At 34.3% G+C, this 22,965-nt stretch overlaps 1 protein-coding gene across 2 annotated transcripts in view; it reads left to right on the forward strand.

The window, feature by feature from the left end:
- Nucleotides 1–672: 672 nt before the first annotated feature.
- Nucleotides 673–22,965, forward strand: part of LOC121736407 (Kv channel-interacting protein 4-like) — a 60,539-nt gene continuing 38,246 nt past the window's right edge. For both annotated transcript variants that reach the window (XM_042127579.1, XM_042127578.1), the window contains exon 1: nt 673–756. In XM_042127579.1, the coding sequence (XP_041983513.1) occupies nt 753–756 (4 nt within the window). In that variant the 5' untranslated portion in view covers nt 673–752. The remainder of the gene's footprint in view (nt 757–22,965) is intronic.

A 22,965-nucleotide genomic window follows, 5' to 3' on the forward strand; every position in this document is an offset into this window, starting at 1 on the left:
TCTATAGCAAACATACATGCACTTTAAAATAATCGGCCAAGTGCGAGTCAGACTCGCGCACGAAGGGTTCCGTACCATTATAGAGCAAAATTAGCCCAAAAAATATGTTTTTTGTATGGGAGCCCCCTTTTATTTTATTTTAATATTATTATGAAATATTAAAGTACACATATAACTAAGGACTTTGAGTAAAATTCAAGTACCTACCTGTTGCCATTATTGATATAGAGCAAAAAAGGCCAAAAAAATCACGTTCGTTGTATGGGAGCCTCCCTTAAATATTAATTTTATTTTGTTTTTAGTATTTGTTGTTATAGCGGCAACAGATATACATAACCTGTGAAATTTCAACTCTCTAGCTATTACCGTTATTGAGTTACAGCCTGGAGACAGATGGACAGACGGACAGACATTGAAGTCTCATTAATAGGGTCCCGTTTTTACCCTTTGGGTACGGAACCCTAAAAATAAGTAGCAACAGAAACTCAAGAACCTTAATTTCAAATTCCTCACTCTGACGCGGTCTGAAAAAAAAATTGAAGCTCTTCAAAATGCCTTTACTAAAGTTTTATGTTTCTTTTATTTTTTAATGTATGTTTAATTTCGTACATTCTTTTCATCAAATATTTTATTCCTTTTCTATTTTACTGGATGTTTTATTTTAGTTGTGGAAATAGTGTACACAGCCTCAAAGGGGCGGAAGATATACAAGAAAGTTAAATAAAGGCGAAAAGCTGGCGGACTCTTACGCAATGGGTAAGTTTTTTAATTTCATAAAGTTAAGAATCTATTTGTGATAGAGTTAATATATGATTAATTTTACTTTTTTAAACAGTGTTGTAAAGGTGGCTATTTTAACAATCGGCCAAGTGCGAGTCGGACTGGCGCACGAACGATTCCGTACCATTAACCGCAAAGATAGGCCAAAGAATGTAATTTTTGTTAGGGAATTTTTATTTTATTTTAATATTATTATTCATTATTAAAGTACACATATAATTAAAGCCTTTGTGAAAATTCCAAGTGCCTACCTATTGCCGTTATTGAAAACGAACAAAAAAGCTTAAAAAAACACGTTTGTTGTATGGAGATATTATTTTTATTTTGTTGAGATACAACCTGGAGACACACAGCCGGACGGACGGACAGACGGACAGACAGACAAGGAAGTCATAGTAATAGGGTCCCGTTGGGGTCCTCTTTGGGTACGGAACCCTAAAATTTAATTAAATTAAAGCCAATAAATAGAAAAATGTATGGTATCAGGCAAAGGACAATAACTTTGTACTGCGATATAATAACTGCGAATCTGTCTGTTTGTTACCTTCTAATGTAACAACCAGACAGACAGATTCGCAGACCAATCACAGAACCAACTTTGATGGAAGTTAGTACGACCTACGGAGACACTTTATGTGCCGAGGTAGGAGGGAAAGGTAGTTTTTATCATTGCAAAGTATACGGTTCCTTTGTGATAAACAGATTTCTGACCATCGCTGGTCGCTGTCGTCAACATCTTGGGGGTGAGCCAAGATCTTTTCTTTATCCCTTCTTTATAGAATCGCCGATCAAAATGTATGGAATTGACATAAGACGAGTCGGACGTCGTCAACGTCATGAACGCATATCAATTCCATACATTTTGGTTGGCGATTCTATAACGAAGCGATAACGAAAAAGTTTTGGCTAAATGGCCTGATTTCTTATTATTCCTTGAAGCTCCCAAGCGGACCATACCTCAATTTGATAACAAACAGAATATACTAGAACTCGAACTATAGACAGTGATCAAACGAACATCCGCCTGAAACCAGTTCAATCTGGTTGACGTGAAATTGGATTGGTCCAGAATTTAGATTAGCTGCGATTGGTCAAAGTTGGTCCCAACCGAGTTTGCACTGGGCAAATAGTTCTGCAGATAGTTGACTTATTCGGTGGGATTAATAAGATATTATACTAACGGATAATAGGTTGTCTAGTAAGGAAAGTTACAAATGGTTTAACCCATCAATCCCCAAGCGGCAGCCGGCTGCCGCATCACAATTGAAAAGCTATTGTGTCTGCGATACATACGCTGAAGGTGTTAAAATGATCGAATAGAGTCAGCACAACATTCAGGCTGGATTTATATGCGGCGGCACGAACGCGCGGTTTTGCCGCGGTTACATCGCGAGATTACAAGCAAATGTATGCGATTTATAGCGCGCTGTCATTCACATACATTTTTTTTAATGAAAGAAGGGGGCAAACGAGCAAACGGGTCACCTGATGGAAAGCAACTTCCGTCGCCCATGGACACTCGCAGCATCAGAAGAGCTGCAGGTGCGTTGCCGGCCTTTTAAGAGGGAATAGGGTAATAGGGGAGGGTAGGGATGGGAAGGGAAGGGAAGGGAATAGGGGATGATATTGAAGGGAATTGGGCCTCCGGTAAACTCACTCACTCGGCGAAACACAGCGCAAGCGCTGTTTCACGCCGGTTTTCTGTGAGAACGTGGTATTTCTCCGGTCGAGCCGGCCCATTCGTGCCGAAGCATGGCTCTCCCACGTATAAAATATATTTGTTTGTCATCTCGCAATGTATCCGCCAAATCGCGCGTTAGGGCGGACGCTTATAGATATCGCCTCAATACGCGATTGCTCGGGCATCTAAGATCCTTTTTAGGAGAACTATAAGTAATTCCAACGCCAAATCGGATCATCAGCTTAGGGTTGATTCAGACAGCAACGCGACGCGTAGATGCATTTCTAAAGTATGGATTTGACAGATTCGCGAGACGTCGCGTTGCGGTCTGAATTGACCCCGCGTGGAGATGTAGTAGAGACAAGCAAATAGACAGACGCACTTTCGCATTTATAAATACGGATTATATTTTAGTTTAATAGTGGTCGCCAATCCAATAGAAAAACGAAGATTGATAAGCACAAGAGCATTTGAATAGTTTTGCAAGTTAATATTGGAGAATATACGAAACAAACTTTTGGGCACTTGTTGTTACTCGCACTGAGTAAGAAAGTTTTTAAATTTTTTACCCTGTGAATGAAAAACTTGTATAAGTTAAGTGACCTCAGGGCCCGTCCTTTTTTGGGGTTATGAGAAAACTCGCAACTCCGTTGCGACAAAAATCGTTTATCGCCGGAACCGTTCATCTTTCCGGGATAAAAGGTATCGTATGTCCTCGCCCTGGACTCAAAGTATCTCCATACTAAATTTCAGTAGAAAGGTTTTAGCGGGTTGGACGAGAAGAGGTAACAGACAGGTAATACATCTATAATATTATTGTGGAAGTATAGATATTGATGGAATATAAAACAATGAAACTTATTTACTAGACTAAAATTTTTTTGCTTTATAATGGCACAGAACTCTTCGTGCGCTAGCCCGACTCGCACTTGGCCAATTTTTTAAATTATTTATTAATTACTTAATTTGTATTTTAAAATCTTGATGGCGACGACGCGACGTGTTTAATTTTGTGTTGAAACGTCTGAAAGATCAAAAATAGGGGGTGAAAGCACTGTATATTATACATCCACTAATTAGCACACAGTGTATTTTGATTTATGTCATGTTCAATAATCGAATTTGATATTAATCAAATAGCCAATCATGTAAAATACATAATATCGGCCATATTGGTACACGTTTCCCGCCAATATTCCACAGACGAAGCGCGCACAGAGTCGGCATATTAATGATGACGTCAGCACTCCGTTTCCAACTCAGCGGGTCACGTGATCGATCGGTGACAGGTTACAAGTTCATGCATAGAGTAGCTGCACACAGAGACCTCATCGATATTTTTTTTTATTTAAGTACCTTTTACGATAATTTTTGTATTAACTCACTAGCCATACAATAGCTTTAAGGAAATTATATTTGTAAGGTATTCAAAATAGTTTGATATCAAGAACTTGTAACACTTATGTCTCATTGACCGCACTCTAAAAGCAGCGTCATATAACGTTACAGTTTGAATTGAAAATTGATTTATCCTTAAAACCCTAACATTACGAAAAAACTGCACAGTTGTTTCAACCGAGATAAAAAAAAAATTGTACGTTTGTTTTTAATGCCCTTTGTAAGGCTTCGTTAATAAACGTGTACAGGGTGTGACAATAATATAAACGGCGGTACATTCACAAGTGCGAAAAATGTGTTGCGGTTTTAAAAAGCGGCTCCGAGTTAAAATATCGTATTCAATATGTTCGAGCTTAAAAAATGGAACACATGCGTTTAAAAATCGAATGCATACAAAATTTTAAAGAATACCTACTGTATAATCAAATTGAATGTTAAATACATTCAATTTGATTATACAGTACGTCTTTATTTACTATTTTACTAACAAAAATTTATCTGATTACGTTATTTTTCAGACTTATTATCTCGGTATTAGGTATATAACTTTATAATCCTTGGGTAATCTTTAAAATGTTATATCTCTGAATCAACTTGTTATCGATGCTTATACAAGGTGTAACAAAAATAAGTGATAATACTTCAGGGTGTGTATGTATTCCTTATAGAAAGTTCTCTGTGAAAGTAGCAGTGCTGAAAAACATTTTTTTTTTCACTTTTGTATGGGGAAACTCGTGACGTTCGGGCACTTGTCCATACAAAAGTGAAAAAAAATTGGTCTTTCAGCGCTGCTACTTTCACAGTGAACTCTCTATAAGGAATACGTACACACCCTAAAGTATTATCACTTATTTTTGTTACAGCCTGTATAATATATACAGGGTGTAACAAAAATAAGTGATAATATATTGCATACGAAAGGTGGTTGTGCTCTTTCTAAAAATCACTGATAACTTACAGCTTAAACCTTTGCTATAACTACTTAACTAGCTGACAACTCGAAGCTGACAACCCTAAAAATTTGCCATTAGAAACATATGTAAGACGTAACTTCTTAAACCCAAACTATAATAATAACCGTAAACCCAAGCACACAGTTGGGTGGACATTTTTCCATCAAAAGCAAGAAGACTCAGTGGCGTATTCAGGTAGTGAGGGACCCATAACACATATTGGAATAATGTAGGTTTACTTTTGATTTTGGTTTACACTTGCATGTGCAAACGCTCGGTTTCTGTAGCTATTTAATATAATAACAGTTTTTTGAAGCTATTATTATAAATTAATTGTGCGCTTTTATAATTTTGGACGTGGCGATAAAATCGTGGACGTCCGCGGTTAAACGATAATTTAGGGAAGTAAAATGTATGAAAATAATATATAAAGACGCTTTAAATTTCCGTCGACGATAACTTTTTAACGTACACGTTAGACATCACGACGTCTACACTCTTCTGAACCGTACAAAACGTCCGCAGTGCGTAAAATCAAAAGGGCATTTAACGTACCCTAAGTTTTATCCTGTCATAAAACCTCAGAAACCATGCGAAAAACGTAACTTTACTAGTTTTACTATGAAACTTAACACGGAAATCGAAATCTACATCACACTGTTTTTACAATAGCAAATGAAAATGTTTTGGCATGTCTGAATCTGCCGCAGACCACGTTCAAAGGATATAGACGATGGAGGGCGGGGCCCCTAGCACGTGCTATAATATGGTTAATCCGACACTGAGCAGACTTTTACGAATATTGTTATTACTGAAATATACGAATAGTTTTATCGTTCTGTCCAATTACATAGGCTTCGAGGGTTTAAAAGATGATCCTGTGAAAAAAATAGATTTTAAATTATAGGCATATTGACAATTATTTATCTGATCAATATGAGAAAAGATAAGACAAGTTTGCAGTATTAATGAGAGCGACATAATATAGTGTGAGCATACATTGGGCTACTCCATACATATCATTATCTAATGAAAACAGATTGTGGTAGCTACGTCAAATATTATCTAGCAAGAAAGAGACGGGTAATATTATGTTTTATTTGTTTGTTTTTAAACGCGTGGACTTGCTTTTTCAATAATTTTAAATTTCGCTTGTAAATTATTAATTTGCTATTCGACTAATATTTTGATAATTGTCTTTTGTCGATAATTTTGATTTATTACCAAACTATTTAATTTTAATAGCTTTCAAAATCGAAAACTTCGTAATGGGATCATAAATTTTATTAATGAAGTCCAGAGTTAATTTTCTTGAAATATAATTTGGAATTTATTAGCCAATAGCCATAAAATTTTTGTTTTGAATTGAAACAAAAAGTTGTTTGGATATTATCTAGATTCTAGAGCATATAGAGTGTGTCAAAGAAATAAATATTTAAAAAATACGTCTGGTACTATGGGACTGCAGCGGTAAAGCTATTGCATAGCATTTTTAATCAATTTACGCAATTATAATGCACATACGTCTAAGTTGAACACATAAACACCGTGCCGAAGTCTAGCAACGCTGGACGACGTGCCGGTTGGAAGTGTTAAGGTTTTTTTCGTTACGAAATTTTTTGATTCGGTCGCCGCGCTCAAAGCCCGCGATAAAACCTTTTTCAGGAGTGGTCTATTAAACTTTTCATAATCTAAGTAACCGTCAGAGACACTATTTTAGCATTAAGATTGTGCAGTTTAATTTATTTCGCAGTGTAATTAATAACAGAGGTTGCAGAAGTGTAATTTAAATATACTAAGATGTCAGCAAAAAACTTTGTGCTCGCTTCTTTCAAATTAAAACTTGGCAATTCAAGTGAAATTATTAAGTCGTTATTTAAATTATCTGCTTGATTAATAGATGTTTCTTGACTAAGTTTTTGTAAAATATTAAAGCAAGAATGGTTTAAAATCAAATATTATGGCATGAAATATTTTATACTTGTAACTTTTACAATGATATATTTATTTAAAGTTTTTGTTTTAATTTAAAGAAAATTTGTTACTACATGCGTATAATAATATACAGTGCTTTTAAATGTCATAGTCAACGCACGGTATTGACAGAAATACCTATAGAAGTCCTCCATATATTCTTAAAATCTTAAAAGCGTACAATCATGATTCATGATGCTGTCATATCTTTTGCCGCGATTCATTCCTTGCGATCAGGAAAAATCTAGTTGACATAGGATATATAACTGCAATTTTTCACGCTAGACAGCAGCACCAGCACATAATAAAATAAATAAATAAAAAATGTTTTAATTCTGAGTGAATCAAATTTTTTCAGAATGTCTACCTGATGCCTTTAACCCGCTCGCAAGCATACAGAGTAGACGTGGCTACGGATAATATTTAATTGCATTAAATTATAGCTTTTCAAAAATTTATCTTATGTGTCAGTTACTCAAGTCTTAAAGTGATTTAAACAAAAAGTGGCGCTTGTGTCGTTTACTTATTGAAAACTAGCTCGCACTGATAACTTGCATCGCCGTAACCGCCCTTCACCACCTCGAGTAAAAGAGACGGGCTTATATTTTTTCAATCTAGCGGCGCGCTAACGTTACGAACAACATGAATCCACTACGCTCACCTACTGGATGCGGCATCGGATCCGGACGAAGCGGTTCGTACCCCGAACTTACATCTATAAATAGAAGTATCTCAGAAACACCAAAAAATTCAGGTATTTCATTCCGTAACAAACGGAAACTACCCGATAGCGATGAGTGTATGAGACTGGAATTAACAGACATACGTTATCAAGTTTCTGAACTAAATAAAATAAAAATTACAAAATTTACCCCGATCAAACTCCACTGCAACAATCATGTTATATAAAAGCTAGAGAAGAACTTAACAAATGAGTGGAAAACGGGGAAACAAATCTACGAATTCAATACATCAAAGGTACTCCAAAGGTAGTAAAATATACAAAGAAGACAAAAAACTAATATTATCTAGTGCATGTGCACTAGATAATATTAGTTTTTTGTCTTCTTTGAATGTTATGTAACATTACAAATAATAATCCCTATAAACACCGTTTTACCCACCAAATTGCTGCAAACTACCATGAAATTGAAGCCAACAAGCACTCTTTAATACTTTTTTACTCTAATATGCGCAGTATTATTAAACTTGTAAACTTGACGAGCTAAAATGTATATTGCACTCGCTTCCTCACTTTGCGCATATTATTGTTTTAACGGAAACGTGGATCAAGTCAGAGGTGGAGGCTAAAAATCTTCAATTTTCGGGATATACGCACTACTACAATTATATTTGGAAATGAGAAAATTCCCGACTCAGTCCAAAAAAAAGATTTCTTATCAAGCCATTGATTATAAGAAACTATATACAATAATGAAAGTAACAAATAAAAATTACACTTATGCAGAATTTAGTGAATTAGAGAATAGCATTGTAGCTGCAATCAATGAAAGTAAAATTAGTAAATCTAAGATAGCCAATGCGCCAAAACAAGAATGGATTAACAATCATATAATCAAAGAGATAAATCAAAGGAACTATTTATGGCGAAAACTAAAAAGGAATCCTAAGGACAAACAGGTTAAAGATGATTTTATTAGGAAAAGAAATGCCGTTACTATTGCTATTAAAAAAGCTAAATCTGCATATTATGATAACCTTTTTCTGAAATGTAAAGATAAGCCAGCGAAAATGTGGAATATTATCAATAGTTTGTGCCACAATAAAAATAAAACTAACTCGAGTCCAACTTACTTACAAATACAGAATAACATAATTACCGATAAAACAATGATTTGAGAATCTTTTAATAACTATTTTTCTACAATTGGCCCAATCAAGGGCCAAACAAAATTCCTAAAAAATATCATAACAATAAAGTATATACTACAGAAAAATTCAATACCATAACTGATACAAACCAAAAATTCAATCTTAACCCAGCTACTACAGAAGAAATAGGTAAAATAATAGACAATCTTAAATGTAATACAAGTAAGGGAACCGATAACATAACTACTAAATCTATAAAATGTTTAAAACCCATTATACTAGAGGACTTAACTAATTGCATTAATATGTTGTTGTATGTTGGATGGCATTTTCCCTGATAGTCTTAAAGTAGCAAAGGTTACCCCTATCTATAAAAGTGGTAAAAGAACTGACCCAGAGAACTATCGACCGATATCTGTACTCCCCGTTCTATCAAAAATTTTCGAAAAGGTATTGTATAATCGCTTAGAAAACTATTTTGATTACAAATAAAATTTTATATAAAAAACAATATGGTTTCAGGCAACGTTCGAACTGCTACAATCGTCCTTGTCACAAAAATTAAAAACAGTTTAGACAATAAGCAAATAGCTTTAGGTACATTTATTAATCTGAAGAAAGCTTTCGATACGGTTAGCCATAAACTTCTTTTAGACAAACTGAAAAATCTCGGATTTAGTAACGTTTCGCACAAAATGTTTAAATCTTACTTGGAAAATCGTTACCAAATCGTAAAAATTGATGAATATGAAAGTAGTCTTGTGAAAATCACATGCGGAGTCCCTTAGGGATCAATCTTGGGGCCACTACTGTTCATTCTATACGTAAAAAGCCTACATCAAGGGCTCAAAGGAGATGCTAGACTTTACGCAGATGACACCTGCTTATTTTATTTTGGTCAAACAATACATAGTGTCATTGCGGACGCACAACATGATTTAAATGTCTTAAATACATGATTTCGCTCAAACTTATTGACGATCAATATAAATAAAACTAATTACATAATATTTACAGCTAAAAACAAAAAATACATGACTTTGAACCACTGAAAATCGATGAGCAAATAATTAAAAGAGTAGATAATGAAAAGTACTTGGGTCTAGTTTTGGACAAACATTTAACCCGGCGACCTCATATAGAAAAGGTGAAATCCAAAATAACATCTTTAACTGGACTACTACACGGTGTTGCCCAAAGTTTGCCTATAAAAGTACGCCATACAATATATAATTCACTAATTAAACCACATATTGATTTCCTTATAGAAGTTTGGGGTACTGCTGCCAAATCAAACTTAAAAATAATACAGACCGCTCAAAATAAATTACTAAAAATATTGTTTAATTATGATTACCTAACGCCAAGTGATAAGATATATACAGAAACTAATAAAATGAATATCATACAAACATATACTTACTACACAGCTATACTCATTAGAAAAATTATTAACAAGGAAATCCATTCCGAAATAGAATTAACCAAAAAACAGCAGATACAAAGAATAAAATTAAGAAATTCGAATGACATCGTACTCAGCTTACCAAGAACGAACTATGGTAAAAAGAATCTACTATTTGAGAGAGTACAGATATATAATCACCTGCCAAAAAACATTAAAGATTCAAAAACAATGTCTAAATTTAAAAGTCTAATTAAGCAACATGTTAAAACTCTAAAATTAAATAAATAATATTATAAAAATTATGTATTTTATGTATTTTATTATAGATTTCATAATTAACTATGCACATAATTAATGTAACTAAAAAATACTTGCTATACTTATTTATAATTACATAAACTAAAAAATAATAAACAAAATAATAATTTAACATGTATATTGCCACATCCAGTTATATGAGATCCATGATGTTATTCTGTGTTTACGTAAGTTTTTACTGTCCACCCCCAAAACGAAAACAAAAATTAATTACTAATTAGTTATGAATAAGTGTTGTGAATTGTAATGTTTTGAGCAAAGTTTATAATATTATAATGTATTATTGTAAGCCTGTACACGCGGTACGCTTAGAGCTAGTTAGCTGATAATTATTGTATATTTTCTCAGTTAAGTGAATTGTGTAAGTTCTTTTGAGAAAATAAATGTCTTAAACCATGCCTACCACCGGTTCGGGAACTACCCCGGCGAGAAGAACCGGCTTAAGAAATTCGCACGGGTCCCACTTTTTACCAAAAAAGTGAGAGAAAAATTGTTCTTTTTAAAATAAAATTTACAATTTTGTAACTTAATATTAATATATATAATGTCAACATACATAATTGTAAGTCATAATATAATAATGTAGAAGTAGCCTTGCAAGAAGCCATCCTACAGTACACAGTACACAGCACAGACAGTAAACAAAAAGTTTTGTTTCACAATGTGCTTGTAGCGCCTTCTGCTCTTACGGGTACGCTATACATATATAGCCCTACCAGAATCTGATGGCAAAAAGTGAGAAAATAAATTAACTCTAGCAATACCGGGGTAATAGGAATAAAACATATTCAACCTTTTTTATTCCTTTAGCTGTTTATTTTGTGTGTGAAACATGCAAATATAAAAATTTATCCAATGATCTGAAAGGATATTTTTTGAAAATCTGCTGTCGAAAATCGCCATCAGATTCTGGTAGACTTATATAATATTGTATTATCTATGAGGTACACCGTGCATTTTTGCTAAGACTTACGTGAAAACCTTTTGGATTATGGCCCAGTGGAGCTGGCAGAGGCTGCGTGTGCATTATTTATGTCCGCTTCGACGAGTGGACAGCCCTCGTCAAAATGATGGATACGGGAACACGACGAGGACAGCTTTTAACACGTTCGGATACACCTGACGGATTTTTATTGGAATTTAAAAATTTTACTGACTTGCAAAAATATACTGTGTATGTATTTCTATATTATAGCTATCTTATAGTTCCATAGTTTATATTTCTGCTGTTAACAAGTATGATCTTTAATAATAAATATATAGTTAGTAGCAAAACGTTTTTAAATTAATACCGTAGTAAGTTTTTGCGTCGCGCCTAACTCCTCCAAAACGACTAAAAATTTAGATGAAATCATTGTGTGCTTATGGCTAGATCTGAGAATTGGCTAACGTCTCTTTTTCTTACCTGAAATAATGCACTGAATCAAACAATGCCTAAATAGGATTGTGCGCTGTTTAATCAGTTTGTCTGTCCAAAAATGATATCTTTTGTCTAAAAGTTGTGTATCCATAAATGATAGGTTTATTAGAAAAGTTGTAGGCTCTGAAAGCAGTTTTCATTTAGTTTTCAGGTCAAAAGATTTATCGAATTTCTTTCAGGCTTTCTAGTGAATGAGGGTTGTATGGCGCTATGTAGCCTATCGTGTAAATTGTCGTGTCAAACTGCTGTCATATGTCACGAAATAGCTTCCACATGTCACGATATAGCTGTCTAATGTATGTCTGACACGACATACAACCCTCATTCCACAACGTGTACTGTATAGCTAAAATATCCAATATCATAAATCATTCGTAGCTCGTCTACGCCGTAGAGGGTGCTACGAATCACACAATAGAAGCAAAATTACTTAAAAATTATTCCTTATTTTGTGGCGGTACCCACAATTAGCGTTGCGATCCTGCATCGCGCTATCGAAGTTTCCTAAGTACGCCGGTATCTATACGACAGCCGAAATCGATCACGTAGGGCTTCAGTCTGACGTATAACACCTCGCTCGGTCGGAAGATCTTCCTTTGGGGATACCACGCATTTATCCCACAGTTTTATTTAATGTATACTATAACACTTCTTCATATCGTATGTGATAAAATATTAATCTATGAAACAATAAAGTTATTTGGATGATGAATATAATAGTGTAAGATTTTATATAATAAAAATGACGCCTTTTGAAACAATTTTATTTTTTGTAGAGCTTTAAAGCGTCTGAACAAAGTTTTGATCCATAAAAAGTGTCTGACACTTCATGATACTGGTTCAGAATAATATTCCATAAAATATATATCAGCCATGAGAATTTAAGTTAAATAAGAATAATTTTTAGTTACCTTTCTCACCTGGTACCTGCCCAGATGTCACACGTAGAGCTTCACAAACACTACTATAGGTATTCTTAGTACATGAGGCACTACTGATAACCTATGGTTTCATTAATCAGAGAGTAAGTTATGTCTAATCGCTCTGGGATCTGGGACCATAAAATATGGGTATATTTGTTTGAGCGACGTGACGGTAGCTAACGCGCTCATACATACATAATGATGCACAGAGCAGTTATTTATAGAGACTCAGATTTATTATTCAGTAAATTGGTCGAGTCTGAGGTTCATCGATATATTAAGCTCATCATACGCTTCAGATGATGGCTTAATTAAGTTTTTAATATACCATAATGGGTGTAAAATAATCAACAGTCACTCGGGTAGAAAAAAATTGAGTTTATTCGAGCATAATTTATATATTTAAAATTGGCTTACTTTAATAATTATAATTATTACAGCTGTATTTTGTAAAAGTGAATACGGCTCTTATTGGTATTTTTAGGGTTCCATACCCAAAGGGTAAAAACGGGACCCTATTACTGAGACTACGATGTCTGTCCGTCTGTCCGTCTGTCTGTCTGTCTGTCTATCCGTCTATCCGTCTGTCCGTCTGTCCGTCTGTCCGTCTATCCGTCTGTCTCCAGGCTGTAACTCAAGAACGGTAATAGCTAGAGAGTAAAAATTTTCACAGATTATGTATTTCTGTTGCCGCTATAATAAAAAATACTAAAAACAAAATAAATTAAATATTTAATATTATATACAACAAACCTGATTTTCCAAACATTTTTTACTCGGTAACAATGATTACAACAGGTAGGCAGTTGAAATTTTCACAAAAGCCTATATCTTCAAACGAGCAATTCTTGTATATATATATATATATATATATATATATATATATATATATATATATATATATAATAAAACTATACAATAAATATTAAACTATATAATAAATATTTAAATAACATACAAATTCAAGGGAGGCTCTTATACAAAAAACACAATTTTTGGCCTACTTTTGCTGTATTACACTACGGAACCCTTCGTGCGCGAGCCCGACATGCACTTGGCCGATTATTTTTAATTGGTTGCGTTATCAACCACAAAAAAAAAACACAATTTAAAATAACGATTTTTCTAATGCCTAGGACTTTAATAGTAAACTTTGAAAAACTTTGTATGTCAACACTATTTCACTCTAGCTAGCGCATGCAATGTGATCTTACCTTAAGCTTATTCTCGGATGGATATAATTTAAGAGATACAATAATTTATAAATTAAAAATGGAATCATTGACCTGTGCTACATAAAGCAAATAATATATTTTGCGATACTCGCGAATATGAGATAATTCTCATTTTTTATGTGTTCGTAATAACGGCAATGGTTTTGCGAGTGTATTAAATTTCGTATAGCGTAAGAGCCAACGACAGCCAGACTTTTGTCATTTTATTATTATTACTAGCTGTTGCCCGCGACTTCGTCCGCGTAAACTGCATACAAAAAAATTAAAATATATCATTCTCCTTTTCGGAAGTCGGTTAAAGAGTGGCCTAAGTTATTCCTTACTACAGCAGCTATATTCTGCCAAAAAAAGTTCCGTCAAAATCGCTCCAGCCATTTCGGAGATTAGCTGGAACAAACAGACAGACAGACATACAGACAAAAATTGTAAAAAATTTTGTTTTGGTGTATGTAGCGCATATTTCATATGCATGTAGTAAAAAACGGTTCTTTCAATATTACAAACAGACACTCCAATTTTATTTATATGTATAGATTATTTCAAAAAAGCTGAAAATTCTGCTGTAGATATATTATGAGCCCTTATAGTGATAGGAACGACCAAGAACTATGGAGTTTCGGTTGCGATATCCAGTTCTGAAGGTCTACCTAATCTTCGATAAAGTATAAAGCTCATTTTTTATCGTATTTTCGCCGGGATAACTGTAGGAGTCTTGTCTCCCACTGCAGGCCATTTTTGCCCTCTGCTTCCCATTGTCAGACAAAAGGGGTCTAAACAGTGAAGGATTAAGACTACTTGATGCCCTAAGCAATCCACGCTTGTGGGCCCCTCTATCCGTATGACAAGTGACAACTTGAATCGGTCTTTAAACCTTTACTGCCTAAAACATTAGTTTTTTTCTAGAAACTTTTTTGGTTTGGTTTTTGGTGATGTGCGAGTGAGACGTGAAGCCCTATTACGGATTTTTTGTGCTTCTTTTGGTGCCCCCTCAGACGTGATGCCCTAGGCAACTGCTTAATTTGATTAAGGGTTAATCCGTCACTGGGTCTAAAGTATTAGAATTGTAGGTGGAGAGCTTTTATAAAATGATAAAAGTCTGACTGTCGCTGGCTCTTGGACCTGTACGGATTTCACTTGGCGGCCGGATGGGGTAAATTTTACCCCTTAGCGTAAGGTTAATTTTGTGCGGATTTTACACGGCGTAAGGTTAATTTTTAAGTAAGGATGAACGTTGGGATTCACTTCACACCAATCCATCATTTTGTCTTCGCCTCGCGTGTTATAATCTCGATTCAGTAAGGTGAAATATTGCTGTTTTGAAAACTCATACTCTCAATAATTTACGAGAAAGCAGTATGTGCTTGGGCAAAAATAACCATTCCCAGGCAATATAGTATTTATATATCAGACTTTGTTAAGACGAATATCTAAGCAAATGACCTTGGACGTTTGACGCGGAGCGCCATCTGTTTATGAATCAATGTAGGTTGCCAAGCTACGGTAAGTTACATAATATTTCCGCTAGATCTAGCATTTAGCAATTTATTTTGCAGAGGTGGGCAGAGTAATAATAAACAGAGACTACTTGTTTTTCTTTTCGAATTAATTAAATAAAATAAATATGTACATAGAATACTTTTTTATTTTATCCCCTTTTAACCCGTATTTTATGTATGTCCCGTATTATATGTATCTCGAATACGGCTCAAACGATTTTCATGATATTTGGAGCGGGGGAGGTTTCAGGGGAGAAGACGCGGAGATGAATGTTTCATTTTTTGCCACTGAAATAGAAGTCTTTCAGCTTTTTCTACATTTTTGTTTCCCAGAATTCCTCATCACGATGGATTATTTCCGTTTTAACTGGAAAGTTTTTGCCAGACTATATACCAAAAATGCATTTTTTGCTTCTGGTTACATGAAGCTGGCCCTTTATTTGGTAGAACCATGCGTGGTTTTTATTTATTACAAAAAAAAAACCATATAGAAGTGCAATCCATATAGAAGTCTTTCAGCTTTTTCTCCATTTTTGTTTCCAAGAATTCCTCATCACGATAGATTATTTCCGTTGTAACTGGAATGTTTTTGGAAGACCATATACCAAAAATGCATTTTTTGCTTCTGGTTACATGAAGCTGGCCCTTTATTTGGTAGAACCATGCGTGGTTTTTATTTGTTACAAAAAAATAAAAACCATATAGAAGTGCAATCCATATAGAAGTCTTTCAGCTTTTTCTCCATTTTTGTTTCCCAGAATTCCTCATCACGATAGATTATTTCCGTTTTAACTGGAATGTTTTTGGAAGACCATATACCAAAAATGCATTTTTTGCTTCTGGTTACATGAAGCTGGCCCTGTATTTGGTAGAACCATGCGTGGTTTTTATTCATTTGTAACCCGCCTTTGGTTTTTTTTATAAAACGTTAATTATTGTTTATCATTTATGGCTTTTTCTACACCAACATTGTAACAACATTTTGGGCACTTTATTTCTACTATAGTGTCGTCATCTACAGTGCCATCTGGGGTTGCTCCAAAATATTGGACTTCCGGATATTGGACAGGACAGGAATTTTTGTATTCGAGTAAATTTGAGAATTATTAAGTTATTTTTTTTTTCCTTTTGGGCAATGGGGCTTGTTGGCTTGAATGGTGGGGGACTAATTTTCTTTTTTCTGACTTTTTTTCATTTTTTCTTGTAACAGTCTCTGTTATATACTGTGGGTCCCTAATAGGTATTTTTCTCGGATATCTAGGATCCACTAATTCAGGCAGCTGATTGTGCTGACAAAAAAAAAATACTACTACTCCCTCCAGTCTGGCTTTTTGTTTTTAATATAATCAATAATTAATATTTACGTTAAAAGATAATAATAATATTTCTTACTGGACATTTGAATCCGTGTTATCATTAATCTGATGTAATGACTCTTCTAAATTTTGTCCTTCGGTTGCATTAATTTCAACTATCCTACCTTGGATCCTACAGGATTACAAAAATAAAAATTTTGTGAATAAAAACAATTTGAAAATCAATGCATTGTCTGATGCGTATACACATGAAGGTATATTAAATGATGATGAAATGTATTTTGCGCTGTAGCTAATAGTGAACAATATCGCGTAACAACGGTCCGGCGCATTATAGCACGAAAGTAAATTTCGCTAGTCCCAAAAATGTTTTTGATGATTATTGATTACTTAAAAATTAATACAATTCTAATATTTCCTTTAGTTAATCTTTTATATAGTGTGTGATTGTAGTAGTGCAAGTTATTGAATGATAGTAACTCAATAAGTGTAACAGATATTTGTTGAAAAACCCAGAAAAATTCATAATTTCGAAAAATTAAACTATAGAGTCAAAATAAATGAATCGTGTTTTCCGTTAGGCAAGTATCAGATAAATATACAATCATTAAATAAATCTCAATTTCATTTGTGTTTCATCGTCTTCCGGGATCGTAATACTTATTAGAAAACACAGCAAAAAAAGGGAGCTCGGTCTTAATGCCAAATTACAGCTTTGTAAGTCCTATAGTCTTTGAGCAAGACTGCGGACAGACAGACAGACAGACGGACAGACCGAAATTATAAGGGTTCCTTGTTGACTACAGAACCCTAAAAATTTCATTAAAAGTATTTTTTTTAAATTTTACGGCTTCCTTTAACAATACTGAACCTTCCCTGAAGCTATGGCATATTATCTCCATGTATGGCAAACATTTTTTAAACATCCTATAGTTATGTAGGTATAATAGTGTAACAGTAAAAAATAATTGTTTGAAGTCTCTGTGATAAACTATTCTGTATGCTATACATTTACGTAACAATTTACATTACAATGTCCGATAAATAATAGACTGTTGTAAATGCATCTGATGATCACATGATCATAATATTATTTTTCACTTTTACAAAATCGAAAAGTGCAAACTGTTAAAACTTAAAGCCGGTAAATTGTCAAAGTGAGACTAATCAAAAGAAGAGCACGCACTGCTTGTGCCGTGTGCGCGGAACGGCAACGCCGCGCTCCGTTGTACATATCTCGAGTTGACAACGACGCATTCTGTAACTAATTTACGCCTGTTAAATTTTATGAGCAAATGCTTTACTACATTTACTAGTGGAGTTTGATTTACAGTAGGCACTAAAGAGTTTGATGATAAAACTTCTATTTTGCAATACTGTTTATCGCAAATGGTTCGCGATCAACAAGATAAAAAATAAAGAAACATGTATGCAAAGATTCATTATAAACGGATTAGCTAAACCAAAAAAAAAACCCATCCTAAAATATACATCTTACGCGATTTAAAAATATATTTTCTGATAACTGAATAAAGATCACCAAAAATATCGTTCACGACAATATATTTCAAGATACACTTTCTAATTACACAAAACTTCTGTATTTCCCGATCTGTAATTTAGCTGTAAAACATCGCCAAAAAGACGTCTAAAACGCATTTTGCTTTACTATTCACCTTAATAGAATTGGACGAATATAAAGACAGATGGCGGATTTTGTCAAGTTAAAAGCAACCTAATAATGTGCATATTGAATCTATTTCTCACATGGTACATAGGAGATGCAGAGACTTAAAATTTTAAAACTAAGGCTGAATTTACTTCGGAATGGAAGCGGAATGGAAGCGTCAATTTCGCTTCATGACGAGGGAATTTTGCGGGAATGTTCGAGAATTCCAGCGTATTCCCGCGTCATGGGGACAACTCATTGTTTAGTCTGTATCTTTTATTTGACTAGATGCGCGTCCAATTTTATGGCTCCTATTTCATTTGTTCATTATGCTATGTTTGGTGTCGTTGCAAAAAGTCGCTTCCATTCCAATCTGCGGCGGTGTAAATTGAGACACAAGCTACTTTCTTAAAAAAATTACGCTTCTAAAATACCATAATAATGCGTAAATTTCATTGAAATCAGTCAAGCTGATAGCATGCAGATTGCCATAACAGAGATTAGAATCAATTTCCTTGCTCCAGTGAGTTACTGATATTCGGGAACCTGGCACGACAAACGAGGAACGGTTTTGACGGCCATTGAAAGGGAAGGGTTCGGAATATCACTTAAGAAATCCCTTTCAATTCTACTGGTGTAGAGTTCAAGGGAATCCATTTGTCAATCATCCATACTAATATTAAGTATAAATGCGAATGTGTATCTGTCTGTCTGTTACCTCTTCACGCCCAAACCGCTGAACCGATACTTATTGCTGAAATATGGAATGAAGATAATGAGTCCCGAGAAATGTACGGTCTACGGATCCCGCTCGATAAAGTTTGGCGCAACGGAGTTGCGGGCGTCGTCTAGTCAACAATAATTTAACCGACTTTAAAAAGGAGCTTATTATTTAGTTTTAGGACATTCTGTGTGTTGTATTTTGGACAATACACAAGTAAAGTTAGGTTACAACTTAAGGCGCAAGATTTCCTATAAATGTTATTTGTTCCGTGTCTCTTATTTTGATTGTACCTCCTAAGATATATTCTATACTGTTAATATATTATTAAAATATCTATATTATGTACATAGTTTCACTTAGTTGTTAACTAGCAATTGTTGGTGATGGTGATGATGATCCAAGATGGCCGTACAGTTAGCTTGTCGCAGCTTGTGGTTAAGCCTATATTAAGCTTTAACAGCTGTGATTTACTAGAGGTTGTAGCGGTCGGTTAGTGGTTGTATTCTGATTTGTAACTAAGGGTTATTCAGTAAATATTAAATAAATATCCATACTATTAATATAATAATATTACAGCGAAATTGTGTTTTTCTCTGTACCTCTCCAGTCTTTATACTTAAACTTTTGGTTTGAATGATACTTGGTATGTAAAGAGTCCCGGTAAGGTAAGTACTTAGGATGTTGTTGGATGTGAAATGTAGGGTGAACAAATTTCAGTGCAATATATTAATTATTTTAGTTATTAATAATGATTCGCAACCTCTTCTATTAAATATTACATTATACCAATATACAATATTAACGAGTATATCATTATTATACTCGTTTTAGCGGTCAGCTAGACGATCAATTTTATTGCGCAATGTCACGTATTGCGCAATATTATTGGCCTAATTAATGGCTCCAATTAATTATTGTAGGCCTAAGGTAGCCCGCCTTAGGCCTACAATAATTATTAGAGCCATTAAAACTACTTCTCATTGCTGCTACAATATTAACATGACCTATTATTATGATCGGTGCCTAAATCCTAATAATTACAACAGTTCCGTAAATGCTCTACACTGTACAGGATATCACAAACGTTGAACATACATTATAATATATGGCACCGCGGAATTTCAGTGTAAATGTTTGATATATCTGTAATGGAATATAACATATGTATAATGTATATTCTATTCCAATTTACTGTGTGTCTTAATGTTAACAGATAGTATGGACCACAGAAATAAATCAAGATAGAACGGCTAAGCGGGTGGAATACGCGTGTTTCAATCTTGCACAAGTGAGCAAGATTTGTTGAACGTTCATTTAGTCTGCGCGCACGTCTCGACTTGATTACACCGGAGCGGATGTGCAAAAATGCCTCATTGTGCAGTGTCTAATTGTAAAAACAGAAGTACGAAAGTGAATCGGTCAAAAAGAGGTATTACTTTCCACGGGTAAGTTATTTGTTCTAACTAAATGCAAAGCAAAAATTGACACGTTCGATTCCTTAGCAACGCACGCGCGTCGCCGTTCTATCTTGATTTATTTCTGTGATATGGACTATGGACTATATAATATGAACTATAGAGTACCAATTTAAGTATCGTATTACCATACTTTTATTAATAAAGTTAGGAATAGATTAATGCAAAATTAAATAATATTATAGTAGCAGGTGATATTCCAATGTTTTTGACTTGAAAAGAAAAGGGCCTTTATCTGGGTCTTTAGTTAAGGGCAATCGACAAATCCAACAAAAGTGAGACATCCATACTTACTAATATTATGAATGCGAAAGTGTTACAGTGTCTCTGTCTGTCTGTCTGTTACCTCTTCAAGCTCAAACCGCTGAACTGATTTTGCAGAAATTTTATATGGAGATACATAAAGCCCCGGGAAAGGATATAGAATACTTTTATCCCAGAAAAAATGCACGGTTCCCGCGCCATAAACGAATTTTGGCGCAACCACGTTGCGGGTGTTATCTAGTAACATAATATTATAGTGTTTGTTATGCCTAATGTTAAATCCCATACACATTTTTTAACTTCACAGCCGAAACCGAATGCAGTTTGACTATCTACCCCATTGTAGATTGCAGAGTTTGGTAGCGTGTTAATTTAAACTGTCATACGTTTACCCCGGCACCACATTACAGTGGTTATCGTCGCCGTTATCACAGCTGGACCAGAGCCAAATATAAACTGTAATCGACGATTGCCCAAAACACAGTTTAATTAAACTATAGTTCAAACTATGAGGTGCGTCACAAAAGTCAAAAATTGTGCTTAATCTTATGGCGACTACTTTTATTACAAAAAGTAAAGGCCAGTTGATATTAAAACGTGACAAGAAGATGAGAAGCATTTCTAAATTTATCATATCGCATTGATTCGTGACGTTGCAATGTAGAACTGACCCTAAGAGTCTAGAGATGTTTTTTTTATTAAAAAAAAATACTCATACTAAAATACATTATACAATACAGCAGTTTTACGGATAGGTCTTTTTACATAAGCACTGATTGGCGATTTACTTACTGTTACTGTAACTGTACTGTTATTAAATAAATATATTATTTACTCATCAGTAAACAAAAATAATTAAAATGCGAAATTTTCTTTTTCATGAAAAAGTTATCGTCTTACACTTAGAAAAATAAAAAAATAAATATAAAAACCTTGAGAAAACTTTAGAAATTAAAATGTTTTTGATCATAACTCCCTTATCTTTGCTATCTTTACGGCTCGGTCGACAGTTAAATCAGACATTAGTACAGACTTTACGAGTTATATTTTACAGTCTTCTTTTCCGGTAAATTGACTTCTAACGTTCGCTTAAGCGAGCCCCTAGACGAGCAATTTCACGTATTGCGTAATATTATTGACCGCATAGGGTGGATATTGAACATCGCGCGCCTTCAATCTAATTGTCAAATAAACTGTTTAATAAAATTGAAGTGTGATATTGCACAATACAATTGATCGTCTAGGGGCTAAGACTTTGCTCAAGATATCTCTTAAACTTTATTACTTTGCAAATTTTGAGTTTTTTGTTAATATAAGTACCCTGTTAACGATCAAATTTGTTTGACAAACTTGTTTGATGTAATTTACGTTTTCATCAAACAGCAGCGCAGATGAACAAACGTGCATCATACAAGTTTGTCAAACAATTAGCTAGATTCGATTTGAGATCATGAGATCTTGTTTGACAAATACAGTGGAACACGTTTAAACACGTTTGTCAAACGCCACGACAATCCAAATTTTCTTCAAACAGCTCAAACACGTAGATTGTTTGACAAACGCTTCAAACAAAGCTGTACACTATCAAATTGTTTGACAAACACGTAAAGTTTGACAAACAATTACAGGCATTAACCCTTAATCAAATTAAGTAATAGCCTAGGGCATCACGTCTGAGAGGGCGCACCAGATGAAGCACAAAAAAAATCGTCCTTAGGGCATCACGTCTCACTCTCGCGTCACCAAAAACCACACCAAAAAAAGTTTCTAGGAAAAAACGGTTGTTGTCTCTGTTTACAGGGTACTTTAATCATTCCGTTTTCATATACTTAACCCATAATGAAAATAGACGAAAGATGAAGTTTCACATGTCTGTCCGTCTGTGTTTCTGTCCGTGACAATTGATATAGTTTTTTTCGTTTAAAAGATAACGTGATCGAAAATGTCTTATCATAATCATCGTCATCATCGTCATCAGGATTTTTTTTTAATTACTTTTTTTAAATTTATTAATCTTGAAATCAGATACTTAAAAACCCTTACAAATCCTTAAATGTATCACGTAGTTGTTGAAATTTTAAACTTAATAGCTAAAAAA

The sequence above is a fragment of the Aricia agestis genome, chromosome 19, assembly GCF_905147365.1.
Source record: "Aricia agestis chromosome 19, ilAriAges1.1, whole genome shotgun sequence".
NCBI classification, from domain to species: domain Eukaryota; kingdom Metazoa; phylum Arthropoda; class Insecta; order Lepidoptera; family Lycaenidae; genus Aricia; species Aricia agestis.